The 21,924-nt window shown below is 37.3% G+C and overlaps 1 protein-coding gene across 11 annotated transcripts in view; it reads left to right on the top strand.

Annotated features, from left to right (window-relative positions):
- WDR17 (WD repeat domain 17) overlaps positions 1-21,924 on the top strand; it is a 101,592-nt gene that overhangs the window by 10,942 nt on the left and 68,726 nt on the right. For 7 of the 11 annotated variants that reach the window (XR_011534423.1, XR_011534422.1, XM_070599119.1 and 4 more), the window contains exon 2: positions 14,085-14,207. The exons of the other annotated variants lie outside the window; for them this stretch is intronic. Coding sequence is in view for 5 of the 7 variants with exons in the window: in XM_070599119.1 (XP_070455220.1) it covers positions 14,142-14,207 (66 nt within the window). In the remaining 2 variants the exon portion in view is untranslated. The remainder of the gene's footprint in view (positions 1-14,084; positions 14,208-21,924) is intronic. 11 annotated transcript variants of the gene reach the window in all.

Raw genomic sequence — 21,924 nt, 5'->3', positions numbered from 1 at the left:
AATCTCTGTCATGGGCTTTTAATATGTAAGTAATGAAATGTAAATGAATTAAGAAATGCATTGGTATTGGAAAAATAAAACCCAATAATTAATTGTTGGTAATGTAAATATTCTCTGTGTCTTAACCCTTTTAAAAGTTTGTAAGTATAGTCTTTACTAAAACGTCGATATGCGCACACACACTTCAACTAAATAACTTATATTTTGATTATCTCTATCATCAGAAGGTCCATATTGAGTCCAATTAAGGAAACATCAGTTATTCATTATACCCAGTCATCAGTAGTTAGTTATCATAGACAGATTAGTGGTCATTTACTGAATTAGAAAAAACAAGTAGGAATATATTTTGTGAGGGACATCAGAAGTTTTGTTGGAATAAGTTAAATTTGAGATTCTATTTAATAAACAAACAGGGATGTTAAAACAGGAACTATGTGCCTAGAACTTATTTATCTTATAACTGGAAGTTTGTGATTTCGACCACCTTCACCCATTTCCCCCACCCTCACCCCACTTCTGGCAGCCCCAATCTGATCTCCATTTTTATGAGTTTGGTTTTTCTTTGGATTCCACATATAATTGAGATCATACAGTGTCTTTGTCTGTCTGACTGATTTCACTTAGCATAATCCCCTCAAGTGTATTTGAAAGTTGCTAAGAGATTAGATCGTAAGAGTTGTCATCATGAGGAGAAAAAGTTGGAGCCATGCGGAGCAATGTTAAAGCTTATTGTGGTGATCAGTTTGCAATATGTACATGTAGCAAATCATTATGTTGTATATCTTAAATTTAGACAATGTTAGATGTCAATTATATCTCAATGAGACTGGAATAAAAACAGGAAATTAGATATATGAGATCTCCTTGGAAATATAGATTTGGGAATAATCAGCATTTATACGGTATTTAAAGTCATAAGACAGAATGAGACCACCAAGAGGACAATTGAGAAGAGATCCGAAGACTGATCTCTGGAGCATTCTAAAGTTTACAGTTCAGGGAGATTATGAGGAATCAAAACAAAAAAAAACAAAAACAAAACAGGGAGTAGACACTGAAGAAGGGGGAGAGCCCAAGGAGAGTGCTTTCCCGAAGGCAAGTGAGAAAGTGCGTCAAGAGGATGGAGCCAACTCTGATCCACAGGGGCTGCGGCTGCTGCCAGGACATCAAGTGAAGTAAGGACCGATAATTGACCATCGGAGCTTTTATAGATTTGCTAATAACAACCTGCTTCTTCAACCCCAAATACAGGGTGAATATTTCAGTCTTAATCTTACCGTGTCAGTCTGAAATATTTGACCTGTGTGAAAACGTTCTCCTTTGACATGAAGCATATTCCTTCCCCAATATTTTTCTTTCTTGCATCTCTTCTATCGGTCATCTTCCCAGCCCCTTTCTCCTCGCCTCTGCTCTCCTTGTCTTTTAAACATTGGTGTTGCCCCAAATTATATCTGAAATATTTATCTCTGGCTGGTGTTCGTCTTTTGGTTCCTGACTACTGTTTCTCAATGACTTCGAGGCATCTCCACCTGGATATCCTCCTCACACTCTATGGTCAATGTGTCATAGCAGAGCTTTCCCCTGGACCTGTCCGGCTGCAGGGGCCCTCTTGTGGTGAATGGTGTCGTGTCACACAGTCAGGCAACTGAGAAACCCAGAAGTCTTGCTGGAGTCCTCCCTCTCCCTTGCTTCCTACTAGGTTATTAGTTCAAGCTGCCATCATTTCTCATCTCCTTCTTTATGTCTTGCCTTCTGTCCCCCACAAGCCTTCTCCTAAGAGTGCCAGGATATTTGTAAATCAGAATATCTGATATTATTATTACCATGCTTAAATTGTTTCAAAGACTCCCCATCACGTATGAAATTAAATCGACAATGCTCATCATGATCTACCTGATTTTCCATCATTTTATCTGTGTCTGTTTGCCCAGCAGAGAAGTCACTATTTGTCACCATTTCTTCTTATCTACCGTTATACTTTAACATAGAAAAATAACTTTTGCCTTAAAGTTCAAACCCCACCTTTTTTTTTTTTTTTTTTTTTTACAGCCTTCTTAACTCCCTAGAGCAGATCTGGGCGCATTTATCTTTCTTCTCTGCTAAGCCCTTGTTCATTATTATAGCAGCTATTGCAAATTGTTTCATAAATGCATTTGTGTCTTCAAAAAGGAAGTCAAATGCAAATAACAGAAAACCACAAACTAAGACAGACACCGTTTTTAAAAATATAACAAATGACTGAAGATAGTGCATCAGTAATGTTAGAATTGCAACTTTTCGGCAGTTTTCTTGGCCTTTACTTCATGGATACAATGTAGTTGCTAGAGCAACAGCATCACATCAATGTCCAAGTCAGAAGAAGCAGGGGGAGAATGACAACAGAGATTTCTACTTGCATCTCATCAGTTGAAACTGAGTCAGATGCCCACACTTAGTCCAATAGTCCAAGGAGGATGAAATTACTACGACTGGTTTAGACCAGTCATTCATCTCCTAGGAATAGGAAAAAAATCCTGTCTTCCCCGAGATCAGTGTACTTCCGCCTGTACCAGAATACTTTGGGGTTGTGCTGGCAGGCAAGGAGATAGGTGGGAATGTTGTTGGTTAGACAACAGATAGGTCTGCGCTATGTCTAGCTCTCCCATTCTGGTAGGCCTTTTTTTTTGGTGAGGAAGATTGGCCCTGAGCTAATATCTGTTGCTAATCTTCCTCTTTTTTGCTTGAGGAAGACTATCCCTGAGCTAATATCTGTGCTAATCTTCCTCTATTTTATATGGGATGCTGCCACAGCATGACTTGATGAGTGGTGCGAAGGTCTGTGCCCGGGATCCAAACCCCTGAACTCTGCGCTGCTGAAGCGGAGGGCATGAGCTTAACCACTATGCCACTGGGCCAGCCCCCCCAGTGCTGTTAGCTTTTTGAAGCAGGTTTTTATTTGGTTTGTTTCTCATTCATCTTTGTATCTTTAGTAACTAGCATTCGTATCTAGACATGATATATACTCACTAAATATTTGTTGAAGAGTGAAATAAAATGATACAGCAGATATAATGGATAGATATATTTTTTCACTAAATAATATGTGATATTGATGAGGTAGATGCATAGCCAAATAATCTATTTGGTAAAGCAAAATACTTAGCACCAACTCTGCTTATTGTATTATTGTAGACGGTAATGACTGAATTCTAGTAATCATGTATGCCCCTGGTGATGAAAGCAGGATAGCTAATTATATTTAAGGGCAAGGAATTAAGAAGGTTTTAACTAATTGACATCATTGACTACTTGACTAATTCTGCTTTCTAAAATATGACTTCAAATTACACAATCTAAGAGGCTACCTGAGGTTTGGCTGCAAATAACAGAGAAATGCAAAATAGTGGCTCAAAGAAAAGAGAAGCTTATTTCTCTCTCACATTAAAAAGGCTGTGAGTAGGAAGTCCAAGAAGTTTTCGGGATCTAGGCTTCTTCCAGCTCACCATTCTGCCATTCCTGGGGTGTGCCCTCATCCTTATGATCCAGGATACCTATGAGGGCCTCAGACATTATCTCCTAGTTCCAGGTGAGCGTTAAGGGGTGAGCTGAAAAATAGTACACCCTTACTCTTGATGTAAATAATAAATCCTAGTGCTTTTTATTGTCAAAAATTTATTCAAATAGAGTGTTCAGTAATACACTTTCTTCTATTTCTAAAATTATTTTCTCTAATGGTGGATTTGTCTGCATTTTACAAAATGTTTTTCAGAGGACATTTCAAATTCATTTACTCCAGGTCTTATGAAATAGCAAAGGCAAAAATGACTTTTATACGCAGAAGTATACCCTTATCTAAAAATACAGATATTTGAATAGTTCATTATCCTCTTTCTGCTGTGTCCACTTCATAAAAAAATTCACTTGCATTAGAAAGTAAAATGTTTTTCTTTGAATTTTGAAAGGGACTGCATTTTTATATCTTAGAAATACAGTATATTTAAGAAACTAATCAAAATAGATGTTCTTAGGAAATCAAATTATTAAATAGCCGTTAACTTGGAGCTCGATTATATAGCCTAAAAAACTAAAAATAATCTTTTTATGATGCAACATAACATGTGCTGGACATTTTAGACTTATTAAATTACCTTAGTGCAGTCATTTTTTATTTTTAGCCTAGGTCAATTTGAAGATTCTAGTTAGGAATTTTGATTAAATTTTCAGGAGATGAGGATTCAGTCATGCATTAAAAAGAAGTTACTGGCTCTGATGACCATGATGCATAACAAAGAGACCTACCATCCAGAGGCAATTCTTCTCTTAGATTTTTTTTAAACATAAACAGAATGTTATCAGCACTCACTACCACCTCCAAGGATAACCGCTATCGTGACCTCTGGCAGGATAGATTAATGTTGTCTGTTTTTGTGCTTTCTATAGATGGAATAATGTGATAATGCTTTGTCTTTCTGTCTGGCTTCTTTCAATCTACATCATTGTGAGATTTGTCTATATGGTTGCATGTGGTTGTTATCCATGCATTCTCATTCTTATAAACCATTCTATTATATGAATATACCACAATTATTTATCCATTCCACTGTGAATATATATTTGAGCAGATCTCACTTTGGTGCTTTTATAAATAGAGGTGCTATGAACATTATAATGCGTTTCTTTTGGTGAACATAAATGCCCATAATACCCATTGCTGTTGGCTGTACGCTTAGGAGTGAAATGCTGGGTCATAGAGTCTGTGTTTGTTCAGCTTTAGAGGATCCTGCCAACGAGTCATCCAGTTTGCTTGTTTCAATTTACATTCCCACGAGCAGTGTATGAGAGTTTCAGTCACTCCTCATCCTTGCCAACCTGTGGTGTTTTGCATTTTAGCCCTTCTGTTAGAAATTTACCAGTATCTCTTTGCAGTTTTAATTTGCAGAAATATTGAACAACTTTTCATATGTTTATTGGCTATTTAGATGGCCTTTTTTGTGTGTGATGGTGGAGTTCTGTTGTCTGAAGTCCTTTGTCTGTTTTTCTGTTGGCTTGACAGTTTTGTGTGTGTGTGTTTGTAGAAGACTAGTCCTTTGTTGAACATGTGTATTGTAAATATTTTCTCCCACTCTGTGGCTTGCTTTCCACTCTTTTAATGATGTCTTGATGAACATAGGTTTGTTTATATACTTTAACATAGTCCAGTAGGTCAATGTTTTTCTTTTGTGGTTGGCATTTTTGTGTGTCTGTTTTAGTAAATCTCTTCCTACTCCAAAGACAAGATATTCTCATTAGTATCCCTTTAAAGCTTTAATACTTTACCTTACATATTTACATTTCCAATCTCTGGTATTGGTGCTTTTTTTGTCTTGTATAAGATTGGAGTCAAGATTCTTATATATTTTTCCATAAAGTATTCAGTTGACCCACATGTAATTATTGAAGGTCTGTTCTTTCCTCAATGTACAGCGTTATCACCTTCATCGTAAATAAGTTAACGGTAAATTGGGGAGATCTATTCTAGATTATGTTCTGTCCGTTAGTCAGTTTGTGTGTCCGCGCATCTGTACCACACTGTCTGAATTATCATAGCTTTATAATAGGTATTGATAGCTAGCAGTGTAAACCTTCAGCTTTGCTCATCTTCTATTTATTCTATCAGATATTCAGGTTTGTTGCTTAAAGTCTCTCACTATGATTATGGATTTATATATTTCTCCTTTAATTCTGCCATTCTTGCTTTTTGAAAGTTATGTCGTTTGGGTGCAAACAGTTTTAGGGATGTCATAATCATTCAGTTGGATTTACCCCTCTATCCTTCATTTCAATTATCTTTGACTATATTGGGACCATTTTTAAGATTTTTTTTCATTGTCTGTGGCTGCCAGCATCCTACTGTGATGTGCCTTGATAAGATTTTATTTTAACTTATCCTGCTTAGGATTTGATCAGATTTAGGAACTTGACTTTTTAAAATCAATTTTGGAAATTTCTCACCATTTATCTTTTTGCATATTTGTTTTCCTGTATTTCCTCTCCTTTTTAGATTCCCATTACATTGCATCTGTGTTTCACTTTTCAGCATATCCTATTTATTTCTTATGCTCTGTTCTGTTTATTTCACTGTTCTCTGTCTCTGTGCATTAGTTTTGGTATATATTATTTGTTTATACTCCGCTGCACTAATACTGACGTCTGCTATATCCAATCTATCGATAAACTCATTTATTGAGATCTAAATTTCAGATATTATGTTTTTCTGTTTTAGAGTATTCATTTTATTTTTACTTTTTATATATTTTGATTCTTTGGTAAAAATGCTTCATTTTTCAACTATTTTGTTTGTAACTACACGTTAAAAATATCATGTGACCTAGGCCGCAGGGCAGCCTGCTTTGTCACTTTGTTGCTAGTGATCAGAATCGCTAATGAGGAGAGAGTGTTGTCAGCTGTGTTGATTTGTTGTTGTCCAAAGGTGAGCGTTCAAGTTGGTCTCTGGATGTAGCTTTTCAATACTTTGGGAGGTCTGCTCGGAGCATGAAGCGCTGAGATGGGAGCTGTCTGTCTACACAGACCTCTTCAGGCTTTTAGAAATGTGCTTGTGAAGATGTGCTCAGGCACGCATTCCCTGTGGAATAGTAGGAGTTAAGACGTCAGAGGATCTATTATGGATGTGGCATTGACAGGCAGCCACTGTGGATGCTCACGGCAAACGCATCAAATTCCCTGTTCGTACTCCTCTGGACCCCCAAACACGTATCCTTCATCTCTTCCATCTCTACCGCCTTCAGCTCGTTTAGGTAGACTTCAGTTTTTACTCATTTCCTATTGTGAGATTATTTATTCTTTGTGTCCACCTTCCTCATCTCCTTGTCCCTGACATTACTTCTGAAAATGCTTGTGGATTCAAGAAATATTAGTGCTATATCTCAGAGAGACACTTAAGTTAATGTATTCCGAAATGTGACGGCTGGGGGTGGTGAGTGGGGCGGGAAGCTCTAGGGGGAAGATAAAAAGACAAATGAAATCGTCCAAGTGAAGTTAGAAAATATAATCCAGTTATACAATATCTATATGTGGACAAGTTGATTTGGGGCTTTTTCCCCTTAGTTTTGTTAGTATTAGAAAGCACTGCTGTGGATTTTTAGTGTATAATTTCTTTTTATTTAGATTATATACCTGACAGCAGAAATGTGCAATGTAGTGTTTTGTAGCAGCAAAATTTGCTCATTAGCATAATTAGCATCAAAGAAACATTGTAAGCTTCCTAGAAAGCCCCCTCATGGCTCCTTCCTGTTACTACTTCCTTGTCTCCGAAGAAAACTCTCTCATAATAACTTCTAATAGCATAGATTAATTTTGCTTGTTTTTAAACTTTTTCTAAGTGGAACCATATGCATCTTTTTATATTTGGTTTTCAATCATTACATTCTAGGGTTTCTCCGTTTGTGTATAGTTCATTTTAATTATTGTATGATATCCCAGTGTATGATCATACTACAGTTTTTATCTCCCAGATTGGGGGAGTCTGGTTCTTAGGGGAGATTTATGTGTCTCCCCCTCCCTACTTTGTACCTGTGGTGGGTGTTGAGTAGCAGAGAATTTTTTTGCACGTCCTTAAACAGCAGGACATCGTGCTTTATTTTGGTGTGGGATGGGAGCCCAAGATGTCTTCCTGCCCACCGCCCGAGGGGGCAGCTTTTGCTTCTTCCCTTCTCTCAGAAGTAGTGCATCTTTGCCTAGTTCCTGGGGTCAGGAAGGAGGGTTTTCCTTCCCTCCCTAGAGGCAGAGGAAGTTTGTTTTATTCCTTCCCCATTGCCCCTGGAGTGGGGGTGTTTGTTTCCTCTCTCCTAGTAGGGGAAGGATTTCGCTTCATATGAGAGAAGGACTCAGGGAAGTATATAGCGTTTCACATATGTCAGCTGTCAGGGGCCAGTTGCTTCCTACCTGTCTGAGCCACTAAGGGGGCCTACCTCTGATTGCCCACAGTCTTTCTCCTACGCACCCAACTAAGGCCTGTGGAGAAGATCTTCCAGGTGAGGGCAATCTGAGCTTGCCTCTGAGACCTCCAGTTATACTACACTGATGCTCCAGCTCACATTGGCCTATAGGAATTAATTGCAATTTCATCTGATTTTTCTCTTACCCACTTTTGTGGCAGTCACCTCTTTCTCCCACACCCTGTCTAAGGTAAAACCGTTAGTATGTCCCGTCTCTTTACAGGGGCTCGTTACTCTTTGGAATCCCCTTGATTGCTACTTTTGATTTGGAAAGTATTAGGGTGGGGAAGGCCACAGTAATCCAATCATTGGATGAATTTATTTGATGCTGAATCTCAGTCTTTGTAAGGGATGGTCTATTTCTATTTCATCCTTCTTGTTCTTTTTTTTTTTTTTTTTTGAGGAAGATTAGCCCTGAGCTAACATCTGCTTCCAATCCTCCTCTTTTTGCTGAGGAAGGCTGGCCCTGAGCTAACATCCGTGCTCATCTTCCTCCACTTTATATGTGGGACACCTGCCACAGCATGGCTTGACAAGCGGTGTCATGTCCACACCCAGTATCCGAACCTGCGAACCCCGGGCCACAGAAGCAGAATGTGCACACTTACCCGCTGTGCCACCGGGAGGACCCCTCATCCTTCTTCTTAAGGTGTGGACCCAGATGGTTCTCACTGAAAGGACACCATTTATTAGATTACTTTTTTCCTCGGCAGCATCTGAACTCCAATTTTTTTCCCTCCAGCCCTGTGAGATGACCAGAAGCTCTCCATGGTTTCTCGGTATTTCAGCCATTACTTTTATATAAGCAAATCCTGTTTGGGAAAAGTTGCACCCCTCCCCCACCCCACACCAAAGAGCAAGTGTCTGGCTTGACTCTGGACTTCTCTTGAGGCTTCCCTTCCTAGTCTGAGGTTGTACATATTTCTGTTCAGCTTTTCTGGTTGTCCTCAGTGGGAGAATTGGAGACATATACTTGGCTGCCATTGCTGGAAGCCAAGGTCTTATAAGTAACAATCTTTTAAAAATTCAGAATCATTCTGCCTATTCAGAGCACACTGAGGAAACTGTCTATCTATGCTCGAACTCAGACTTCCTTCTGACATTTTTATGCAAGGTTTTAATCTAGTGAGGACAGACAGCTCCCCAAAACTGTAGTGATATAATGCTTTTGACACTGCCTTTCACTAATCTTGATTCCTCAAGAGGAGTATCTATTCATAGTAAGATTAGGAGACAGGTGAGCCCAGATCTGTATCAGATTGTGCACCACCTTCAGCATGAGGGACATTTACGCTCCTGAGTCTCTCTCACAGCCCCTCACCTCTCCCCTAGCCCACCCAATCATGATTCTAGACAGGACACAAACAGACATATAAAGGAGAATGATTTTGAGCAATGCCGTGTATTTTATAGTTGATTCTACGCTGTGTGATTGAACAAGCAGTGGCCTGTTCTTATTTCAAAATATCACGCGTTCACCTAGTTTGTTAGGAAGTTTTGAATAAGTATCGTTGCTGTCTCCTGAGATAGTGGGGGCAAGAGCTAACCAAGAGAGGATAAGAGCTGCAGATGGTACAACAGGTGAGAAGACGTAACTTGAAGTGGATGGATTTAGCTGGGGAAAGGATAGCCTGCAAATGCCAAAATTTCAGAGGATTAAGCCAGTATCTTGGTCTGAGCCATCAGGTAAAACTGGGTGGAAAAATCTAAATGTAGAATGAAAGCAGACTAAGCTTTAGACCATAGGTAAAACATGTCATTTTACTCTGTTTAGGATTTTAAACAGGCATGAGTAAATAAAAGCATTATCCAGTTTAGGCAGAGGAGAGCAGAAATAAACATTTCAGGATCTGGTACACATGAATTCACATAAAATCACAACCAGAGAACTAGCAGTACTCTCAATTCTAGGCCAGAGACAGCCTGCCTGTGTCTTGATTTTAATTCCATATTTATAGTAGGACGTTGATGATGGCAGACATGACCAGCTTCTCAGAAGGAGAGCAGGACCCTACTTTGTTTGCTTAAAATTGCTCTATCCACTAGGCGGCCCTAACTGTCCTAACACAAAGAAATACAAAGCATTTATAACAAGGGAGAGGGATAACAAAATGGAAGCGTCACAGGCATATGAATGGATCACAGGATATATGCCAATTTATTTTCCTCTTGTGAAAAGAAAGACTCATCTTAACTATTTTTCAATGATTAATTGTTAGAGGCTGAAAAAAAACATAATGTAACTCACATTCTTTATATAAATAAGTATTTCTTACTATATTAAATTTAAGAAAATCCTGTCTTTTAAACCTGTTCTACAAGACATAGATTATCGTAACACTATACATCTTGTTTATTTCCTACCATCATTAGATCGCAATTTCCTAGAGTAGGAAAAGTGAGAATGTTGGTTTGATTAATCTCCGTAGAGTGTCAGTGTCTTCCTGTACTCAAGAATGCTGGTTCTTGGTATTACTAGGAGTAATGTATCAATTAACTATTGCCACAAAAATACTTCATTATGAACCACTCCAAAAACCAGCAAAATATCACAGTGAGCATTTATTATGCTCACAGGTAATTATATTGGGGTTTTACTAACAGGTTTGGCTTGGCTGAGTGGCTCTGCCTCTCACTGGAGGTCTGTGATTTGTGTGGGGCAGCTCTGCTCCTTGTGTCTCTCATCCTTCTTGGACCAGTGGGGTAGCCGTGGAATGTTCTTCTCATGTTGATGGCAGAGGCCCAAGGGTGGGCTTGGAAACAAGCCCAACAGGCAGAGCTTAGAACTGGATGGAACACTCTGACTTCTGCCCTCATATCACTGGACAAAACAAGTCAGATGGCAAGTCCAAAGGCAACAGGCAGGGATATATCATCTGCTCACAAGGAGGTCATGGAGAAAATGTAGAAGCAGGGAGGGATAAAAGTCAGGACCAATAAGCAGACCACAGGCTACTTATGTGTTTGGATAAGTTTTCTGTGTGCGGTAAGTTTTCTGACATAGCTGACAAATGTTCTAAAACATTTTACTTCATTATTTATATTTATTTTCTTTCACATGATGACATTTATCCTTTGATTATTGTCATTTCCTTCCATCACTGATATTAATAGGTAGTAAGAATTTTCTCGCTATGAATTAAGTTAAATTTTTTATTTTAACAGTATATTAGTCAGTTAGACCCACGGACTATTAATACACAGATGTAAAGATGTGGAATAACTGCCACCATGAGTCTGTCCTTCCTCTCTCAGTTACCACTAAGTGATCCTGACACATGTCTGCTCTGAGGTCAGCTAAAGGTTTCAGCTGTGCACTTCAGTGGTAACCAAACAAGTGATGTGAGAGTTGAAAATTATTTGTCATTCTTACACTAAATGAACCAGATTCTATTTACTCTCAGATCATCAAAATACATGGAGGACAATCAAGACATATGTCTTTTAATGGAGAATAATAGTTCATCTGAGATTACACAGTGTGAAATATTTTGCTTTTCTTAACTCTTGCAAATAGGGTAGATAGTGCTCATGGAAAAATACCAGGAACTAAGACAGAAGAACTATTATGGGCCCTGTAAACAAGGTATTGATTTTAACTACATTGGATTTACAATGGTATAATGAATACATACTTGGTGACTGGTGTGATTATAAAATAATTTTACCAATTCGAGTTTGCATTTTATTTTACCCTTTTAAAAAGCAATTTCTTGAATGACTTGGTTAGCCAGTTCCTTACAAGGGATTGAATAGTAATCCCATTTCACTTGTTTGTGAGTATATTACTTGTTCCTTGGATTCATTTCTTTAGACCCTGTCCGGGTTTTAGTAATATGAACCTTCAGTTCAAGTGAACTGCCGTTAGTTGTCAAACTCTCCTAGCGCTGCAGGTGTTGAGTCACTCAACAAACATTTTGTATCTTCTATACAGACATGAATAAGGCATGGTCCTTTGCCTTGGGGAACTCATAATTTATATCTACACAATGAGCACAAATATAGTTTTAAAGGCACACAGATGAGGGAATTGGTGCATTTGGGAAAAGAAGAAGGATATTTAGGTTGGGTCTTGAAAGACCCTAAATATGAAAGAGCTCATTTTTCACAGCAAAAGAGGAAAGGGAAGGACAGCTCAGGCAAAAGCATTTAAAAACTTGAAGGCATAACGTCATGAGAGTATGGAACATGTTTAGGAATTGCAGTGAAAGCAGGGAGGTTAGTAAGTAAACTACTTTGTTAGTTTGTGCAAGACAAACACTCAACGTGTGGGATTAGGGATGGAAAGAAGGGCCTTTTGAAGAGACAGTGTAAAGGTGGTTTGATAAGACTTGGTGATCAAACAAAGTGGGGGGCAGGGGAAGGTGACGCAAGAATGAAAAGTGGAGACTTTTTTATCTGGGGTTACCGTCTGGAGTACAATGATAGTCACTGGAATGGGGAATACAGGAGGAAATAAGGAATGTTTGGGGGTGATAGAAAGGGGAAGCTTCACTTGAAAGAAATACACTAGGTTTTACACATGTTCACACTGCGATTACCAGGTAACAGGCTGAGCAATCTCGGTTCAGTAAGGACTTTGAAATAGTTCAGGAGCTTGATGCAGGTTGAGTGTATTAGAAGAGAGACTGGAACCACTGAAATAGTGGCAAGGATCTTAGAGTTGTTGGACAAGTGTAGAGATGTAGGTTCAAGGTGGGGAAAAAAGCTTAAGGCAGGACACAGACAAAGAATTGTCACTGAAAATAAGATAAGCTATAGATAAGAGAGACAACAGTGGGCAGGGGAGAGGGGTGGGTGTATGGCAGATCCAGAGGGTAGGACAGTGCAGGAGATTCACATTCTGAGCAGACAGGCAGGAAGGAGCAAAGGGCTCTGTGGGAACTCAAGGGGCAGGGCAGAAAGCAAGGTCCCGATTCAGGGAGTCATCAAGACGTAAACAAATTAAGCGAGAGATTGTACCAGTCCTGGAACGTCCTGTGGAAGCTATTCCCAAGCATTTTGAAGTGAGGCTTCAAGCAGGCACTATTGAAAGTATTTTCAAAAGGAAGAGGAATTCTGAAGAAGAGTGCATGTTGTTCCATTTGATAGAATTTTAGAGCTACAGTGATATTTGTATGTCATACAAGTCTATCTTTCTATGCCAGAACACAAGCTATCTTACATTTTGGATTTGAAGACTGAAACACTCAAATTGATCAAATTGTTTTCTTTTTCTTTCTGCCCCTCTCCTCCTCTCTCCCACCCTCCCTCCCTCCCTTCCTTTCTTCCTTTTTCCTCCGCTGAGGTGTAAGGGTTTGATGAGTTTGGTCACGAAAAGATCACTCAGAACCTGTTACATGTTGGGTGAAACCCCTAAACTTTACAGAGGATATTTTGATGTGCAAATAGTCTCCAGTATAAGAAGAAATCTCTTTTTTAGTAAGGCTAGTAAATAATTTCTTCCAGAAGTGAGTAAAACTAAAATGAACCAAATTCGCGTGATTTTGATTCTCTGTCGAACATGTTAGGGCTCTGTTAAGTGATGTGTTGTCTCTAAACTTTTGGAGGCACTTAGGTAATTAGCAATCAGCTAACAGTAAAATGACTTGACTCTCAAGTGCGGAGCTGGAAGCAAATAGAAATATAGGCTTGGCCTTGCCATTGTATACCTTTTAACCGAAAAGCTTTCTTCTAGCTTTATGCCAACTCCTAAGGTTGAAAATGGAACTAATTTTCTGCTTCCTATCATTTTGTGGTTTTTCTGGATTCCTTATTTTTAACTTGGTAACTTTTAGAAATAATTTGCCGATTTCTTGCCAAAGTTAAATCTGAGGTGTTTTTTAGAATAAAAACTGAAAGCCTTTATTTATTTATCAAATAAAATATTTGGCAAAGCCTTCTCTGGTACTGTACAACAACATGATTACTATTCGATTTTTTTTCTGATTTGAATATAGGCTTACATTTTCTGGTTTAGCACTATTTTTCCCGATACTGTTATTTGTAGAATATTAAAGCTGTTTCAGCTGAAATGTTTGTGCACTTCTAGCTTCTGGTACTGAACAACGTTTCACAACACAGATTTTGGTAAAGCTGTTTGGTTGAAACACATTATTGTTACTTTAGGTGCTGACTATTCTGATGCCGCCTTTCCAATTGCCTTGGTTAAAGTAGGAGCGGTCTATGGCTTGGATGACGTACATTTCAAACTGGTTTGAGCAAGATGATTGGTATGAAGGTCTACAGAGAGTAAGATACATTTATGTTGTAATTAGAATTTTCTGTGTTTTTTCCTGCTTTACTTTTCACGCAGCTGTATTTCTGTGTCATTTATATTGTGAACATTTTCGCATTACAAAATTCTGAGAGTAAATAAGATGCTTATTTGATAGATTTACAAGCAGAGGTAAGAAGGTAATATATAAGGATAGTCATAATTATACATTGAAGAAAAGACATTTCTTTGGCTCTCCTGGTTTCAGATGAATTCTTAATGTTTTCAGATTGTCTTTAGGCTTTAAATATAAAATAGAAGTCTTTCTAATAAGATTAATGTACAAAAATATCAGTAATTTTAACAGTCATTTTACATAAAGAATAACATTTAATGAAATAAACGTGTAGGAGATGTGTATGATGGCACTATGCATTATGATAATATTGTAAATGAAATGCAAAAATTCTCTGAAGAAGAGTGCCGTGTTCCATTTGATAAATTTTTAGGCAATTAATTATGTTTCAGAAGGATTTTCACTGTTACTATGGTAACTTTTGCGTAGTATTTTGAAAATAGTTATTCTGATCTTTTATAACAATAGTAGAAAACTGCTATTTGAAAATGCACCTTATCAAAATGGATGTAGTTTCGAATAATATGTCTTCTCTTTGATTATTTTCACCTTTTTAATGGAAGGTTTCTTCATGATTTAAATGAAGGCAATTTGTAGATTTTTCTTCTCCTTAATGAGTGGAACAAAAGAGCCAGAATATGTTTCTGTTGTTTCCCCAGCTTATCCCCATTGATGTTTAGGGCGCGTGCTGCTAAAGGTGCGCAGAGCTGAGTTTGTGTCCTCCTTACTTCTTCGGGCGCCCATTCTAATCGCATCAATCAAAGATGTTTTCTTAATATTTCGCTTCTTTTTCATTGTAAATCCCCAGCAATTTAAAGCTTCTTGCCTCTTGGGCTTTTTTTCAGATTTTCTTTTCTTCGTCTGTGAAGTAAACTGATAAACATCTCTGAGCCGGTTAATTCCTAACTCTGAAGAATAATCCTCATACTGTGAATCCTATAGCATTTCAGGAAAGAGCTTGAGAATTAGTGGGTAGCCTTCCATCCTGAATTCACACCTTATCTGTAAATGATGAAAGTATATCAGCTTCTGAATTTAATAGTAGCACTTCACGTCCCACTGGGGACACACACACACACAGACACACACACACTATGGTGCCAGCATCTTTTGTTTGTATTGTGTGTGTGCATTTTGAATGTCATAACAAGCACATTTCTGATGTTGAAAAAGAAGGGTTTTTTTCAACTGCAGTCCATGTATTTCAATGGAAGGGGATAGGGGTGGTGGTCTAATTTGGGAGGAGAGGGGTGACTGATTTTAAGAAAAATACTTTTTGCTAAAATTGCGTGTTCCTTTATAAAAGTGGCTTTGGGGCAGTTCATGGAGATTATGAGGATCCATATCCTTCCCTCAGCTGTAACTTCAGTCTGTCCTTTAGTACAACCATTGGCCTTTGTAAATGAAATTCATTTGTAAATGAATTCCTGCTTCTGAGACATATTAAGAGTAGCTGTTTTTATAAATAGATATAGTTTGACCCTAAAATTACCATATTGTCTTCATGAATCTGAGCTTCTTCTGGCTCAAATTTTGATCAGGTCTTATACAGACTTAGATGAGAATGAAAGATCCTATTCTAAATAATGAAAATTTACACATGAATATTGACTTTAATTTCTTAAAAAGTTCACCTATTATTTTTCAGATGATGTGTATGTACATACATACCCTGTATAAAATCAGCACTCAGCATAGCAAATTTTTCAATAGAGTCTTTTTTAAAAATGTTCACAGGAAGAGATAAGTTGGATTTTTGAGTTAAAAATTATAATTTAGAAATGTAGTGTTTTAAAACTCACATCCAAGTATGAGTTTGATCATTAAAGCACTAAATTGGCCTTTATACTTTGATATAATTAATATTTATGTTATATGTATATATTTCTATAGATACATGGACACGTATATATGAATTTAATTTTATAATTTTATTTCTGGCAGTGTTCTAACTCTATATAACTGTACGTTAAGTTTCATTATGATTATTTCATATAATACTCTTGCATATTCAAAAGTGAGCTTTAATTTTATACAAATCTAAGGTAAATATACTCTTATCACTTGTTTTTTTAACAATTCATGCACTTACTTTGCAAAGCATTTTCACTATAGTTATAATGTGTGTGTGTGTGTGTATTTCATATAATATGAGAGGGAAACCAAAAATTGCATTTAGGTTAAAAGTAAAAATAATATCTCTGCCAGGGCTGTAGTTGCTAGGCTACTGACAGTGTCAGTTGCATGTGGGTTGACACAATGCTCAGACTTTCTTCCTGAATCCTTTATAAATCTGCATTATTCAATGAACTACAGGGTTTAGTACTTTGTTTTTAAAGGGTGTATATTATTTCTGGGCCCAAAAGATTATATTTTCTGAAGCAATAAATCTTTAGAATGGACATGGAAATTCTAAGTCATTCACATAAAAATTAAACATATTCTAAAGTAAAGATAAAAAGGGGTATGTAATATTTATCTGAAACATATAATTACCTGTCACATACAGGTAAAGTATATTTATTTACCTATATATGTGCATATTTTCTAGGATTTATATTTAAAATATAAATATATTTTTGAAATGGACATTTCCTTATTTAGAAAAGGATCTTTGGTCGAATCATTAATTGTGTAACCATTAATGTTGACTGAAAAGATAACAAAAGCTTCTGGACGTTACTTGTTATCTCCTTGGCAACTGTAAATATCACTTAATAAATGCTACATAGTGTAACATACATTTTGTAATACTTTTGAGAAATAATCTAGAAGTTTCAAATACTAACAGTTTATAATTCCGATTTATAATTGCAGTAGTATTCATATATTTAATGATGCATGATTTTTTTGTATTTCATTCAAAATCATAGACTTTTTTTTAATAAGCTGCCATTTGTTTTGTTCTATTTATTATTTGAATGGCTAATCTGGACAAGTTATTCAGCTCTGAATTTAAAAAGGCTTTAAGTTATTGACTGTAAGACTTGTAGAAGCTGCTTAAGAACAAGAGCATACTAAATTGTATGACAATGTTGTAATGTTTTTATATCTAAATTTGGAAACTAAAAAGTAGTAAATCAAGATATACTGATAGTTAAAGTAAAAATGTATTGGTTTAGATTTCAAAGTAATTTGTTTGTGATAAATAAAGAGTTAGCTGAGGGACTACTAGTTTCCACACTCCAGAGTATGAGGACCTTAGAAGTTGTCACTCTGGCCTGAAACAGTAAAAAGCTGGGTGAACTGAAAAATCAACAGCTCTTCTTAGATCCGTAAAAGAAGTGAGGTCACAAGGCAAACTGCAGCCCCCCAAACTGGGAGACAGGCAGGCAGATACAGAGATTCACAACGTACTGGAGCAGAAAGCTCTGTGGGAGCCAGAGCCAGAGAAGGAAAACCTGAGCTGTAGCGGATGCATTGCTGGAGGCTCGTGTAGCAAGTCTGAGAGTGAAAACCTCCAGGGAGGCCCCACGCTTTTGTGAGGTTTACCTCCAGGACCTCTACCATGTCCTCACAGCAAATATTAGAGAAAATCCCTTCATGCTTCTGGCAGGAGGAGAGAAAAAGGAATCACTGTGAAATATGTCAGCACATTCTGCTGTTCTTAACAAGGCTGCCCTCTGGAGAAACTATTTTACCAGAGCCGAACCTGCTGGGGTTATATCAGAGCGTAACCTACCTGGGAGAAGGGAAATACCCAATCCCAGCCCCTTCTAGCCATCCCGTCCCCCTTAAGGGGGGAGAACCCCAAGAATCACTGGTGAAATTCACATTCCACAAGCACAGGCTCACCAAAAGACAGAGCCCTGGTCCTAGACTGTAAAACGCTTCCTCTCCTCCCACAACTTAACACTACGTCACTAAAGATTTATTTACTACAGTTCTTTTACCCAGTATATCATGTTCTCCTTTCAACAAAAAATTGCAAGGCATACTAAAAGGCAAAAAACACTGTTTAAAGAGGTTAACCAAACATCAGAACCAGAGGATGGCAGGAATGTTGGAATTATCAGACCAAGAATTTAAGGAAACTATGGTTAATATGCTAGGACTTTCATGGAAAAAGTAGACAGCATGCAAGAACACATGGATAATTTCAGCAGAGAAGGGGAAATTCTAAAAAAGAATCAAAAAGAAATGCTAGAGATCGGAAACACTATAATAGAAACAAATAATGCCTTTAATGAGCTCATTAGTAGATTGGACATGGTTGAGGAAAGAGTCTCTGAGCTTGAAGATATGGCAGTAGACACTTCCAAATCTGAAAAGCAAAGAAAAAAGCCGGAACAGAGTATCCAAGAGCTGTGGAACAACTACAAAAGGTGCACCATACACGTGATGGAAATACCAGAAGAAGAAGAGAGAAAGGAGCAGAAGCAATATTTGAAGCAATAATGACTTAGAATTTTCCCAAATTAATGTCAGACACCAAACCACAGATCCAGGAAGCTTAGAGAACACCTAGCAGGATAAATGCCAAAAAACCCTACATCTGGGAAAATCATATTCAAACTACAGAAAATCAAAGACAAAGAGAAAATCTTGAAAGAAGCTGGGGGAAATAAACACCTTACCTATAGAGGAGCAAGGATAAGAATTACATCCAACTTCTCAGAAGCCGTGTAAGCAAGAAGAAAATGGACTGAAATATGTAAAGTGTTAAGAGAAATAAAACAGCAGCCTAGAAATGTGTACCCTATGAAATTATTCTTCAAAAGTGAAGGAGGAAAAAAGGACTTTTCCAGACAAACAAAAATTTGAGAGCTTGTTGCCAGTAGACCTGACTTTCAAGAAATGTTAAAAGAAGTTCTTCAGAGAGAAGATAGGTAATATAGGTCAGAAACTCAGATCGACATAAACAAAGGAAAAGCACTGGAGAATGAATAAGGGAAAGTAAAATAAAAGCTTTTATTTTTCTTATTCTTAATTGATCTAACAAATAACAGTTTGTTCAAAATGAAAACAGCAATAATGTATTTGATTAAGAATGCTTGTGTGTATAAACATACACGCATCCAACACAGACACATATTACACATATATATGTGTTATGTATGCTTATGTATAAGTGAAATGAATGACAGCAATGATACAAACAATAAAAAAGGTATTAGAGATTTTTTGTTATTATAAGGTAGGCATACGAACCAAGAAGTGGTACAGAGTTGTTTGAAAGTAGACTTGGATTAGTTGTAAATATAGATTGCAAAGTCTAGGGCAACCACTAAAATTTTTTTTAAATGAGGTATAATTGACATGCTAAGAAAGGAGGAAAGTATTAAATTATATAAAGTGCTCAATTGAAACCACAAAAAGAAGAAAAAGTGTAGAAGACAAAAACAGGAACAAAGAACAAGGGCAAGAAATTGAAACAGTAAAAATGTGATAGATATTAATCCAACTACATCAATAATTACCTTGAATGTCAATGGTTTAAGTGTACCAATTAAAGGCAGAAATTGTCAGAGCGGATTGAAAAAAAAGACCCAAATATATGTTGTCTACAAGAAACTCACATTAAATATGAAGACACACATAGATTAAGAGTAGAGGGAGGGAGAAAGATATGCCATCTGAACACTAATCAAGAGAAATGGGTAAAGCTATGTTAACTTCACACAACAGACTTCAGAGCAAGGAAAGTTATTAGGGATAAAGAGGGACATTACATAATGATAAAGGGGTCAATACTCCAAGAAGACGTAACAATCCTTAATGTGTATATACTTTAACAACAGAGTATCATAATACATGAGGCAAAAACTGATAAAGTGCAGGGAGAAATAGATGAACTCATATTATAGTTGGAGACTTTAATACCCCTCCATCAGAACTGAGCAGGTCTAGCAGACGGAAAATCAGTAAGGACATAGTTGAACTCAACAGCACCTTCAATCAACTGGGTATAATTGACATCCATAGGTGACTTCATCCAACAACAGCAGATTATATATTCTGCTTGGGCTCACATGGAACATTTATTTAGAGAGACCATATTCTGGGCCATGAAACACACCTTAACAAATTGAAAAGTATAGATGTAGTACAATGTCTGCTCTCAGATGGCAATGGAATGAAACTAGAAACAAATAAGAGGAGAGCTGGAAAAATCCCCAGATACTTAGAGATTAAACAACACTTTACTAAATAACACATGAATGAAAGAACTCTCAAGAGAAAGTAAAAACTATTTTGAACTAGATGAAATTGAAAATGCAACTTAACAAAATTTATAGGAGACAGCAAAAGCAGTGCTTAGAGGGAAATGTGTAGCATTTAATGCATATAGTAGAGAAGAAGGAAGATCTAAAATCAATCTAAGCTTCTACCTTAGAAAACTAGAAAAAGAAGAACAAATTAAATTCAAAGTAAGCAGAAAAAAAGAAATAACAATTAGAACAGAAATCAATGAAATTGAAAATAGAAAATCAATAGGGAAACTCAACAAAACTGAAAGCTACTTCTTTGAAAAGATCAATAAAATCAGTAAGCTTCTAGCCAGGCTAATTAAGAAGAAAAGAGAGAAGGAACATATTACTAATATCAGTAATGAAAGAGAGGGCATCACTACAGATACCTTGGACGTTAAAAGGATAAAGGAAGGCTATGAACAAATCTGTGGCCTTAAATGTGACAGCCTAGATGAAATGGACCAATTCTTTGAAGACATAATTTGCCAAAACTTACACAAGAAGAAATAGGTAATCTGAATAGGCCTATATCTAGGAAAGAAATTGAATCAATACTTAGTAACTTTCTGTGATATTGAGGCTTATAAGAAATGTATATGTGGTCACTCAGATGACTGAAATATATTTCTCATATGTATTTGGTCTTCATCGACAGTTCCTGGCTCATAGCTCCCAAAACCCTTGGAATTTCTTAAGTGTTGAAAGTGACAAATGTGTCTTTTGTCATGTTAATAAGATGACTTTTGGAAAGTACCTAAGGATGAGGGCCAGTTGTCAATGGAGCCAAGCATGTGATTAAGGGTTGGAACTTTCAGTCCCACCCTGTTTCCTCTGGGGAGGGGAGAGGGGCTGGGGGTTGAAGGATCACCAGTGGCCAGTGGTTTAATCAATCATGCCTATCTAATGAAGTCTCCATAAAAACCCAAAAGGACAGGGTTCAGAGAGCTTCCAAGTTGGTGGACGTGTGGAAATTGGAGGAGAGTGGTGTGCCCTTTCCTACATACCTTGCTCTGTTCATCCATTTCATCTGGCCGTTCCTGAGTTGTATGCTTTTACAATAAACCAAGAATCTAATAAGTAAAATGTTTCTCTGAGTCCTGTGAGCCATTCTGGCAAATTATTGGGACCCAAGGAGGAGGTTGTGGGAACCCTTGATTTATAGCCAATCACTCAGAAGTACAGGTGACAACCTGCACTTGCAATTGACATCTTGAATTGGAGGGGATGGTTGGAACTTCCAGTTTGTAGCTGATCACTCAGAAGCACAGATAACAGCCTGAGCTTGTGATTGGTGTCTGAGGTGGGGTGTTGGGGGCAGTCATGTAGGACTGAACCCTTAACCTATGGAATTGATGCTATCTCCAGTTAGATAGTGTTAGAATCGAGTTTAATTTTTGGACAGCTAGCTGGTGTCCAGATAAT

The sequence above is a fragment of the Equus przewalskii genome, chromosome 28 (genome assembly GCF_037783145.1).
Source record: "Equus przewalskii isolate Varuska chromosome 28, EquPr2, whole genome shotgun sequence".
NCBI classification, from domain to species: Eukaryota; Metazoa; Chordata; class Mammalia; order Perissodactyla; family Equidae; genus Equus; species Equus przewalskii.
Note: the sequence above shows the minus strand (reverse complement) of the source record. Positions and strands in the feature narration are given on the sequence as shown.